The following is a 12,172-nucleotide window of genomic DNA, read 5'->3' on the forward strand; positions in this document are numbered from 1 at the left end:
GGCTGTATGTGGACTGGGTTGGTCCCTCGCTATCGCATGTCTCGGGGAGTCAGAGAGTGCGGCGGGTATTGTGGCTCTGCTGGTACTAGGTGCTCGCAACGGGGGAGGCAGTGAGCAAGAGACAGTCATTCACCCTCCCCCACCACCACCCCCGGCCCTCTCACCATAGACTCACACAGCACAGGAGGCGGCCATTCGGCCCAGCGTGCCTGTGCCGGGTCTTTGAACGAGCTCTCCAATTAGTCCCACTCCCCCCTGCTCTTTCCCCACAACCCTGTGAATTTTTCCCCTTCAAGTATTTCCCCAATTCCCTTTTGAAAGTCACTATTGAATCTGCTTCCACCGCCCTTTCAGGCAGCGCATTCCGGATCACAACTCGCTGCGTAGAAGATATTCTCATCTCCCCTCAGTTGGGGGTGACTATTGAACTGGGGGAGGGGGAAGAGAAAAAAAATCTCCCAATGACCCTGCTCCCAATCCCCACCCTCCCTGCTAGACAATGCGTGTGTGTCTGTGTGCGTCCGTGTCGGAGCGGGTGCGTCCGCGTCGGAGTGGGTGAGTCTGTGTGTGTGGACTTCACATGGGGGCTAGATTGGGCACTGTTGCCAAGCCCACACCCGCAGTCAAATAGCAGATACTCAATGCCAAGTTTCACACGTGAATCAGTACAAACAGCGGAGGGACCCCTCTGCAAACGTGGCCCAGCATGAGTGAAGGCCTTCAAAGAGCAGACGGGGGGAGGAAACCGGCAGAGAAAATGTAAAACTGCGGGCGGCCCAGGTATCGGAAGCGATGCTCAAATGACGATCGATGGGACGCCCTCAGCTCCCGAGTGTCGAGAGCTCGGAGCCTTGCCTGATCGACCTCCGCCTTCAATCCCCCGTTACTCAGTCTTTCTCACCTCTTTGTGCCACTTCATCTCGCAGAACACTCGCTCAAAGCACTCGTGCATATAATTAAACTGCGGAGAGAGAGAGAGAGGGTAGCGGTAAGCATCACCACCAGCAGTGCAAAACAGAAATCCCGCACGGCAAACGCCACACACTGTAGGGTTATCGTCTCACTGTCGGAGGGGCAGTACTGAGGGAGCGCCGCACTGTCGGAGAGGCGGTACGGAGGGAGCGCCGCACTGTCGGAGAGGCGGTACTGAGGGAGCGCCGCACTGTCGGAGGGGCAGTACTGAGGGAGCGCCGCACTGTCGGAGAGGCGGTACTGAGGGAGCGCCGCACTGTCGGAGGGGCAGTACTGAGGGAGCGCCGCACTGTCGGAGGGGCAGTACTGAGGGAGCGCCGCACTGTGGGAGGGGCAGTACTGAGGGAGCGCCGCACTGTGGGAGGGGCAGTACTGAGGGAGCGCCGCACTGTCGGAGGGGCGGTACTGAGGGAGCGCCGCACTGTCGGAGGGGCGGTACTGAGGGAGCGCCGCACTGTGGGAGGGGCAGTACTGAGGGAGCGCCGCACTGTGGGAGGGGCAGTACTGAGGGAGCGCCGCACTGTCGGAGGGGCGGTACTGAGGGAGCCCTGCACTGTCGGAGGGGCAGTATTGAGGGAGCGCCGCACTGTCGGAGGGGCAGTCCTGAGGGAGCGCCGCACTGTCGGAGGGGCAGTACTGAGGGAGCGCCGCACTGTCGGAGGGGCAGTACTGAGGGAGAGCCGCGCTGTCGGAGGGGCAGTACTGAGGGAGCGCCGCACTGTCGGAGGGGCGGTACTGAGGGAGCGCCGCACTGTCGGAGGGGCAGTACTGAGGGAGCGCCACACTGTCGGAGGGGCGGTACTGAGGGAGTGCTGCACTGTCGGAGGGGCAGTACTTTGGGATGAGACGTTAAACCGAGGCCCCGTCTGCTCTCTCGGATGGATGTAAAAGATCCCGCAGCCACTATTGGAAGAAGAGCAGGGGGAGTTCTCCCCGGTGTCCTGGGGCCAATATCTATCCCTCAATCACTAAAAACAGATGATCCGGCCATTATCACAGTGCTGTTTGTGGGATCTTGCTGGTGCGCAAAATGGCTGCGGCGTTTCCTACATTACAACAGTGACCACACTTCAAAAAAAGTACTTCATTGGCTGCCTCTGACTGCATTCTTTCCCTCTCAGAGCTGGGTAACGGGGCTGGAACCTCAACCAGAAGCAAGGGTCCATTGCAAGAGTGCGAGTTAAAAATAGAAAAGGCTCGCATTTCTGTCGCGCCTTTCTCAACCTCCGGATGTCCCAAAGCACTTTACAGCCAATTAAGTGCTTTCTGAGGCGAGGGAGCTACTTCCACAGCAGCCTAACCCCTGGGGGTCTGCTTCTAACTCTCCCGCCCCTGGGGTCTCCGAAGTCTCCTGCCCTTGGGGACGGGGACTCACGTAAGGCGTGAAGATCTTCACCCATCTGGGCTTCTTCTCCCCTCGGGCGTATTCGAAGCAGAACGCCATCCCTTCCTCGTCCGTGTCCCAGCGCTGCATCTCCTCCCACTCGAAGGCGATTACCTGGTTCTGCAGAACAAATGCCGGGGGAGGGAGGAGAGGGGGGGGGTTAGTGAGAGCGCGCTCTGCTGAACCCTGTATCTCAGAGCACGGTTACCCGCGAGGCTGACACACGCTCCATCCCCCCCCCCCCCCCCCCCGACTGATTTCAGTCACTCAGAACCCTTTCGGAAAGGGGTCTACTATTTATCAGACCCTTCTTGCAGCCCCTAGGGGCATAGGAGCAGCAGGAGGCCGCTCAGCCCCTCGAACCCGTTCCGCCATTCAATTAGATCGTGGCTGATCTGTATCTCAACTCCAATTCATCCCTTGCTAGCCTGACCCAACAAAAATCTAACAATCACAGTCTTGAAAGCTCCAATTGACCCCCAGCCTCAACAGCTTTTTTGGGGGGGGGGGGGGGGGGGAAAAAGAGTTCCAGATTCCCACTGCCCTTTGTCTGAAGAAGTGCTTCCTGACATCACCCCTGAACGGCCTGGCTCTAATTTTAAGGTGATGCCCTCTTGTCCTGGACTCCCCCCACCAGAGGAAATAGTTTCTCTCTCTCTACCCGATCAACTCCCTTTCTGGTTTTAAACACCGCGGTTAGATCACCCTTCTACCACCCAAACTCAAGGGAATGGAAGCCAGGTCTATGCAACCCTTTTAGCCCCGCTATCATTTTGGAGATCCTGTTCTTCCTGTTTGAGGCTGGACACTGAGTGCAGGTTGTCTACTGTATCATGGAAGGCATTACAGCGGAGCCTGGCCCTTCCCTCGCCTGGGTTAAACGCACACGTGTGCCATTACCAGGGGGTGGGGGCCTTGGCTGGTTTCTCCTCTCCCCCTACCCCCCCCCCCCAATCCCTAGGCCAAGGGCATCGTTGTACTCGCCTCGATCGCCCCTCCCTGCCATCGTTCTACTAACCTCCAGCTCTCCCTCCTCGGTGCAGGCGTGGAGTTTAAAGTGCTTGATGCTGATGGCGGTGATCACGTGGCCTTTCCGCCGAGAGTCGCACGCGCAGTGCGGGAACATGATCTCGTTGTAGCCTTCGCATGTCCGAACCATGTTCAGGTACTGGGGAAGAAGAGAAACACAGTGAATCCGGTGTGGAGACTCCCCCAGCGCTGGGTGCAAATGGCAACAGATAATCCGATGGCGGCAGCTAAAAACCAACCAATTCTAGATCATGAATCCCAGACCAACCAATTCTAGATCATGAATCCCAGACCAACCAATTCTAGATCATGAATCCCAGACCAACCAATTCTAGATCATGAATCACAGACCAACCAATTCTAGATCATGAATCTGAATACCAACCAATTCTAGATCATGAATCTCAAGACCAACCAATTCTAGATCATGAATCTCAGCTCACCCAATTCTAGATCCTGGATCCCAGACCAACCAATTCTAGATCATGGATCTCAAGACCAACCTGTTAAGTCTGTGTGTTCCAGTTATGGTTAATATGAATCACTGCACACAGACCACAAGAATAACTTTAACAGGTCTTTACTAGTCGAAGGTCAGGCTGAACTAAAAGGTACAAGACACTATACAGGCTTATATACCCGAGTGGTCACTACCGGTATTACAGTACACAGGGGCTCTTAAAGGTACATACACTACAATTCCTCCACTTTTAGATAATTAGTACATAACATTTTAAGTAATCATTAATTAACATGTTTACAAGAACAATAATCTACACATTTGCTGCAGTTAATCAATTATAAGTCAGTCGCTCTGGAGGCTTCCTGACTCGGTCCGGATAACGCCTCGGTGGTGTAGTAGTTTTCGGTGGTGTAGTAGGTTCTTTTGGCAAGGTCGATTCAGCTTGAATGCCAGTGTCGGGTTCATCTGGTTCCAGTATCACCGGATCGGAGGTAGATACTATGGGTATCTCTGCTTCATCATTAGGCGTATAGAGTTGTGGTGTAGGTTGTCCCTTTTCGGATGACTCTATGATCTGGTCAGCATGGCGCCTTATTATGCTTTCACCAATGTCCACGGTATACATCAGCGGTCCTAGTCGTGTGCAAATAGTTCCAGGCTGCCATTTCTCGGTACGGTAGTCCCGGGCCAAAACTTGTTGACCTATCTGGAAGGTTCTAGTTGGCCTTTCATTCATGCCTTGAAATTGCCGGTTCTCTACGTCCCTTCTGATGTTTGGCTTGATCAAATCCAGCCGGCATCTTAGTCTTCTACTGAAAAACATCATGGCGGGAGTTTGGTTTGTAACCACATGTGTTGCATTCCTGTACGCAAACAAGAAGTTATCTACCTTATGTTGTAGATTTATGTCTTCATTACCCATGGCCTTTATGGCCTTCTTGAAGGTCTGGACAAACCTTTCAGCTAATCCATTGGTGGCGGGATGGTATGGGGCGGACGTGTAGTGCTTAACCCCATTGTTTTTTAAGAACTTCCTGAATTCTTCGGACACAAATTGCGGTCCATTATCAGAACAGATCTGTTCTGGCAGCCCATTCCTGGCAAATATGGTCCTTAATACTGTGATGGTTTTTTCCGTGGTGGTGGAGGACATCTTTATTACCTCCGGCCACTTGGAGTGTGCATCCACCGCGATTAAGAACATTGAGTCCATAAATGGACCAGCAAAGTAGATATGTACCCTTTGCCATGGAGATGAGGGCCACTCCCATGGATGTAGAGGGGCTTGTGGTGGGGCGTTTTGGACCTTCTGGCATCCTAGACAGCTCTTGGTCATTTCTTCGATGTCTCCATCGATACCTGGCCACCACACAAACGCTCTGGCTAGGTTCTTCATTTTCACTCCACCCAGATGCCCCTCGTGAAGCTCCTTTAGCACTTTATACTGGAGTTTGGGTGGAATCACCACTCTGGATCCACACATCAAGGTTCCTCGGCACACTGACAGCTGTTCTCTTCTTTGCGAGAATGCTGGCAACAGTGGTTCGCCATGTGCTGGCCATCCCTTCACCGTTAAATCGTAGACTCGAGAGAGAGTTGGGTCATTTCTCGTTTCCTTTTCAATGGTAGAATTTGTTACTGGTAGACATTCCACTATGGTTGAGTGGAACATCTCCACTGGGTCCACTGTAGGCGCCTCTTCTACCGTTGGCAACGGTAGGCGCGATAAACCGTCAGCATTCCCATGCTGTTTTGATCCTTTGTATTCTATGTCATATTGGTGTGCCCCTAGGAAAAGGGACCACCTCTGTAGCCTTTGCGCTGTCATAATGGGAACGCCCTTTTTAGGGTTGACTATGGATACCAACGGCTGGTGGTCTGTCAGCAGTGTAAACTTCTGGCCCTGCAGGTAATGATTAAACTTCTTTACTCCCCACACAAGGCTGAGAGCCTCCCTATCTATCTGAGCATAGTTGCGCTCAGCGGAGGTCAATGATCTGGATGCAAATGCGACTGGCCTTTCCAAGCCATTTGGCAACTTGTGTGAGAGTACTGCTCCAATACCATAAGGAGAAGCATCACAAGCTAAACGAATAGGTAGCGTTGGGTTGAAGTGAGCCAACACTTCCTCTGAGGTGATCAATGCCTTGCTTTTGCGAAAGGCCTTCTTACAGTCCTCGCTCCACTTCCATGGTACTTCTTTCTGCAAAAGAGCATTCAGCGGGTGCAGCACCGTGGATAGATTTGGCAGAAACTTATGGTAATAGTTAATCAACCCTAGGAACGACCTCAACTGGGATACATTTTCCGGAGCGGGAGCCTTCACAACAGCTTCGATCTTGTCAGGTGACTTGTGCAGCCCCTCCTGGTCAATGACATGACCACAGTACGAGATCCGTTTCTGAAAGAACTCACATTTCTGGCGATTAACTCGAAGTCCATATTCCTTCAATCTGGTGAGCACCAGTTTCAAATTTGCAAGGTGTTCCTCATCGTCATCTCCTGTAATCAGGATATCGTCCAAGTAACATTGAGTGCTTGGAATTCCCTGTAATACCTGCTCCATGGCCCTCTGCCAAATTGCTGGAGCCGAAGCCACTCCAAAAACCAGTCTATTATATCGATACAAGCCTCTGTGCGTGTTGATTGAGAGATACTGGCGCGACTCTTCCTCAACTTCCATCTGTAAGTACGCTTGCGCCAGGTCTATCTTGGTGAAGCGTTTCCCGCCAGACAATGAAGCAAAGATATCCTCAATCCGCGGAAGCGGATATTGCACCGTGTGACGCACCGGATTAACTGTGATCTTGAAGTCTCCACAGATGCGGACCTTCCCCGGTTCCCCTGGCTTGTTACTCGATGAACGCTTCATGATGGGAACAATGGGCGTGGCCCACTCACTCCAGTCCACCTTAGACAGTACTCCTGAACGTTCTAGCCCTTCCAGCTCAGCTTCCACAGCAGGTCGTATCGCATAAGGTACCGGTCTGGCTTTGAAAAATTTTGGGTTTGCGTGTTCTGCAATCTTGATTTTTGCCTTAATTCCTCTGTGTGTTCCCAGTCCCTGTTGGAACACCTCTTTAGCCCCATCCAATATTCTGGACAATCGTTCAGGTTTGACATCTTTTTTTCCGGAATCTACCGTTATTGCTTTTAGGGAGTGCCAGTCCATATTTATTTTCCTGATCCACTCCCGTCCCAGAAGTGGTGGACCTCCCTCAGGTAGTACATATAAGTCCATTACTTGGTGTTCTTTGCCCTTGTGTATCACCTTGACTTTTATCTTTCCGATGGGGTATACTCTTTGCCCCGTGTATGTCTGCAATACTATCTCCGTATCCCGTAGGGGAATATGTGTGAATAACCTTTTGTAATCTTGCTTATTCATGACCGTCAACGCCGATCCGGTGTCCAATTCCATCTTCACTTGGACTCCTGCTATCTGCAGTGTGACCCAGATAGTTTGTAGGTCAGCTTCCTTACTCACATTGTGAATTCTCAGACTACCCAGTTCCTTGCTGTTGGAGTCTGAATCCGAATTCTGTTCATCCGAACTCTTCTCAGCCACCTTATGTACCTTTCTGCACTTTTTCTGCGGTGACTTTTTGTTGCTGGTCTTCTTTCCTGACCGGCATACTTTAGCTATGTGACCAAGCTTGCCACATTTTCTACATTCCTGGTTTTTAAACCAGCATTGGTTCTGATCGTGTGTTGTCTTTCCACAACGATAACATTTCGCTGTACCCAAAGCCATTTGATCTACGCTGAGTACCGCTGCCTTCAGCTGCATTTCCGCAGTGCCTCTCGCTGTGGCTTCGTGCGATGCTGCAATAGTGACAGCCTTATCAAGTGTAAGATCATTCTCTTCAAGCAGCCGCTTTTGTGTTCCTTCTTTCGACAATCCACACACGAATTTGTCTCTCAGTGCCTCTGTCAGTCTTTCCCCAAACTGACAGTATTTCGCTAGCTTACGCAGTTCAATTAAATACTCCGCGTTGCTTTCCTCTTTCAATTGCGTTCTCGCATAAAATTTAAATCGTTCCGCTAACATCAGCGGTGTGGGGTTCAAATGATTTCTCAGGACAGCAACAATATTAGCGAAAGCCTGATCCGCCGGTTTAGCTGGTGATAGATGCTTCAATAGCCCGTATGTCTTCGCACCCATTGAGTTTAGTAAGGTTAGTGCTTTATCTTCATCGGATATTTTATTTGCCTTACAATAAATCGCTATGCGTTCTACATACGTGGCCCAATCTTCAACATCGGGATCGAAATCGTTGATGTTACCACGCTTAGGCATCCTCGCAATCTTCTTGAGAAACAAAAAGAAATTTTTCTTTATTTTTTTTTTTAAATGGCGGTTTCCCGCGCTTGTCTTCTTCCCCCGCCTACGAAAATGGCGGCTTCCCGCGTTTGCCTTTCTCCCCCGCTGGCTGTAATGGCGATTGCCGTATTGCTGCGTTCGTCCTCCCCAGCGGATCTCAAATCGTGCCTCCCAGCCCCTCTTGCAGTCCGGTCCTTTCCCCCGGCTGCGGCCGAGTTCTCCGCGTTTTTTTTTGTTTTTTTTTTATTTTCTCCCGCGCCTTACGCTGTCCCGGTCGCTGCGCCTCGCGGCCTCGGTAGCTGCCCGGCCTTTTTCACCGGTCGCGGTCGAGCTCTCTCGACGCTGTTGCGTCTCCCAGCCCGCTTGCAGCCCGGTCTTTTACACCGGCTGCGTTTGCATTCACCGCGGCTCCCGTGCCTTACGCTGCCCCAGTCTCAGCGCCTCTGGCCCCGACTTCTGTCCGGCTCTTTTCCCCAGCCGTGGTCGAGTTCTCCGCCCTTATATCCTCCGTTTTTCCCTCCCCTACTTCACAGCCAACGTGGCCGACTTGCTGCTCGTCGCTGATCGGCTTACCCACCACCGTGATAGAAGGGATGATCACTGCCTGTTGCTGATGGAAGGCTTCGTGTCAGGATTCTTCCTTGCTCTTCAGACCCGAGTCTTTTCTCAGCAGGATGATGAGGGCGGATGCCTCTTCTTGGCGCCCGTTAAACTGCCTTGGATATGTCTCTGCCGCAGGGTAAGATCGTACTCGTCGCCACTGTTAAGTCTGTGCGTTCCAGTTATGGTTAATATGAATCACTGCACACAGACAACAAGGATAACTTTAACAGGTCTTTACTAGTCGAAGGTCAGGGCTGAACTAAAAGATACAAGACGCTATACAGGCTTATATACCCGAGTGGTCACTACTGGTATTACAGTACACAGGGGCTCTTAAAGGTACATACACTACACAACCAATTCTAGATCATGGATCCCACAACAACCAATTCTAGATCATGAATCCCAGACCAACCAATTCTAGATCATGAATCACAGACCAACCAATTCTAGATCATGGATCTCAAGACCAACCAATTCTAGATCATGAATCTCAAGACCAACCAATTCTAGATCATGGACCACAGACCAACCAATTCTAGATCATGAATCACAGTCCAACCAATTCTAATCATGAATCCCAGACCAACCAATTCTAGATCATGAATCCCAGACCAACCAATTCTAGATCATGAATCACAGTCCAACCAATTCTAATCATGGATCTCAAGACCAACCAATTCTAGATCATGGCTCTCAAGACCAACCAATTCTAGATCATGGCTCTCAAGACCAACTAATTCTAGATCATGGATCTCAAGACCAACCAATTCTAGATCATGGATCTCAGCTCAACCAATTCTAGATCATGAATCTCAAACCAATCAATTCTAGATCATGGATCCCAGACCAACCAATTCTAGATCATGAATCACAGTCCAACCAATTCTAGATCATGAATCCCAGACCAACCAATTCTAGATCATGAATCCCAGACCAACCAATTCTAGATCATGAATCCCAGACCAACCAATTCTAGATCATGGATCTCAAGACCAACCAATTCTAGATCATGGATCTCAAGACCAACCAATTCTAGATCATGAATCTGAATACCAACCAATTCTAGATCATGAATCTGAATACCAACCAATTCTAGATCATGATTCTCAAGACCAACCAATTCTAGATCATGGATCTGAAGACCAACCAATTCTAGATCATGAATCTCAAGACCAACCAATTCTAGATCATGGATCTCAAGACCAACCAATTCTAGATCATGAATCTCAAGACCAACCAATTCTAGATCATGGATCCCAGACCAACCAATTCTAGATCATGAATCACAGTCCAACCAATTCTAGATCATGAATCCCAGACCAACCAATTCTAGATCATGGATCCCAGACCAATTCTAGATCATGGATCTCAAGACCAACCAATTCTAGATCATGGATCTCAAGACCAACCAATTCTAGATCATGAATCTGAATACCAACCAATTCTAGATCATGAATCTCAAGACCAACCAATTCTAGATCATGATTCTCAAGACCAACCAATTCTAGATCATGGATCTGAAGACCAACCAATTCTAGATCATGAATCTCAAGACCAACCAATTCTAGATCATGGATCTCAAGACCAACCAATTCTAGATCATGAATCTCAAGACCAACCAATTCTAGATCATGGATCCCAGACCAACCAATTCTAGATCATGAATCACAGTCCAACCAATTCTAGATCATGAATCCCAGACCAACCAATTCTAGATCATGGATCCCAGACCAATTCTAGATCATGGATCTCAAGACCAACCAATTCTAGATCATGGATCTCAAGACCAACCAATTCTAGATCATGAATCTGAATACCAACCAATTCTAGATCATGAATCTCAAGACCAACCAATTCTAGATCATGATTCTCAAGACCAACCAATTCTAGATCATGGATCTGAAGACCAACCAATTCTAGATCATGAATCTCAAGACCAACCAATTCTAGATCATGGATCTCAAGACCAACCAATTCTAGATCATGAATCTTAAGACCAACCAATTCTAGATCATGGATCTCAGCTCAACCAATTCTAGATCATGAATCTCAAACCAATCAATTCTAGATTATGGATCCCAGACCAACCAATTCTAAATCATGGATCTCAAGACCAACCAATTCTAGATCATGGATCTCAAGACCAACCAGTTCTAGATCATTAATCTCGACCAACCAATTCTAGATCATGAATCACAGGCCAACCAATTCTAGATCATGGATCACAGGCCAACCAATTCTAGATCATGGATCAGAATCCTAAATCACGAATCCCAAATCAAAAACTTCTCAGAGACAGCCTTACAATGCCGTGAGTTTGCAGTGAGAATACGGAACGGGCTCCTGTTAAATCAGACGGCCCATTGCGTCCTCTGTCCGTGAAACTTACCATGACCATCTTGCGCTGCTCCGCCACTTTCTGCAGCTGGTATGCCTTCTCTCCTGCCTTGATGGAGCCTCGCTTGACATCTTCCACGGCCTTGGGGAGCGAGAGAGTCGGGAAAACACAGACGGTGCGTCAGGAATCAGAGCTTCGGCCGGGCAAAACTCTACAAATATCTAAAGGCAAGCAGCTTAGAATCACAGAATCGCTCAGCACAGGAGGAGGCCATTCGGCCCATCGTGCCTGTGCCGGCTCTTTGAAAGAGCTCTCCAATTAGTCCCACTCCCCCCTGCTCTTTCCCCACAGCCCTGCGAATTTCTCTTTTTCAAGTATTTCTCCAATTCCCTTTTGAAAGTCACTATTGAATCTGCTTCCACCGCCCTTTCAGGCAGCGCATTCCAGATCACAACAACTCGCTGCGTAAAAAACATTCTCCTCATCTCCCCCTCTGGTTCTTTTGCCGATTATCTTCAATCTGTGTCCTCTGGTTACCGACCCTCCTGCCACTGGAAACAGTTTCTCCCGATCTACTCGATCAAAACCTCTCATGATTTTGAGCACCTCGATTAAATCTCCCCTTAACCTTCTCTGCTCTAAGGACAACAACCCCAGCTTCTCCAGTCTCTCCACATCACTGAAGTCCCTCATCCCTGGTAACATTCTGGTAAATCTCCTCCGCACCCTCTCCAAGGCCTTGACATCCTTCCTAAAGTGCGGTGCCCAGAATTGGACACAGTATTCCAGCTGGGGCCGAACCAGTGATTTATAAAGGTTTAGCACAACTGTCATGGGCAAGGCCGGCATTTATTGCCCATCCCTAGTTGCCCTTGAGAAGGTGGTGGTGAGCCGCCTTCTTGAACCGCTGCAGTCCCGTGTGGTGAAGGTGCTCCCACAGTGCTGTTAGGGAGGGAGTTCCAGGATTTTGACCCAGCGACGATGAAGGGATGGCCTGATATATTTCCAAGTCAGGATGGTGTGTGACTTGGAGGGGAACTTGGAGGTGGTGGTGTT

The 12,172-nt window shown here is 49.8% G+C and overlaps 1 protein-coding gene across 2 annotated transcripts in view; it reads right to left on the bottom strand.

Annotated features, from left to right (window-relative positions):
- LOC147086593 (sorting nexin-27-like) overlaps positions 1-12,172 on the bottom strand; it is a 37,354-nt gene that overhangs the window by 6,526 nt on the left and 18,656 nt on the right. For both annotated transcript variants that reach the window (XM_085978733.1, XM_085978732.1), the window contains 4 exons: positions 11,168-11,257; positions 3,375-3,524; positions 2,348-2,476; positions 902-961 (listed from right to left, as the gene is read on the bottom strand). In XM_085978733.1, coding sequence (XP_085834859.1) covers positions 902-961; positions 2,348-2,476; positions 3,375-3,524; positions 11,168-11,257 — 429 coding nt within the window. The remainder of the gene's footprint in view (positions 1-901; positions 962-2,347; positions 2,477-3,374; positions 3,525-11,167; positions 11,258-12,172) is intronic.

Source organism: Somniosus microcephalus, unplaced genomic scaffold (genome assembly GCF_052327205.1).
Source record: "Somniosus microcephalus isolate GS21.2 unplaced genomic scaffold, FLI_Smic_1.0 unresolved_chr7, whole genome shotgun sequence".
Lineage (NCBI taxonomy): Eukaryota > Metazoa > Chordata > Chondrichthyes > Squaliformes > Somniosidae > Somniosus > Somniosus microcephalus.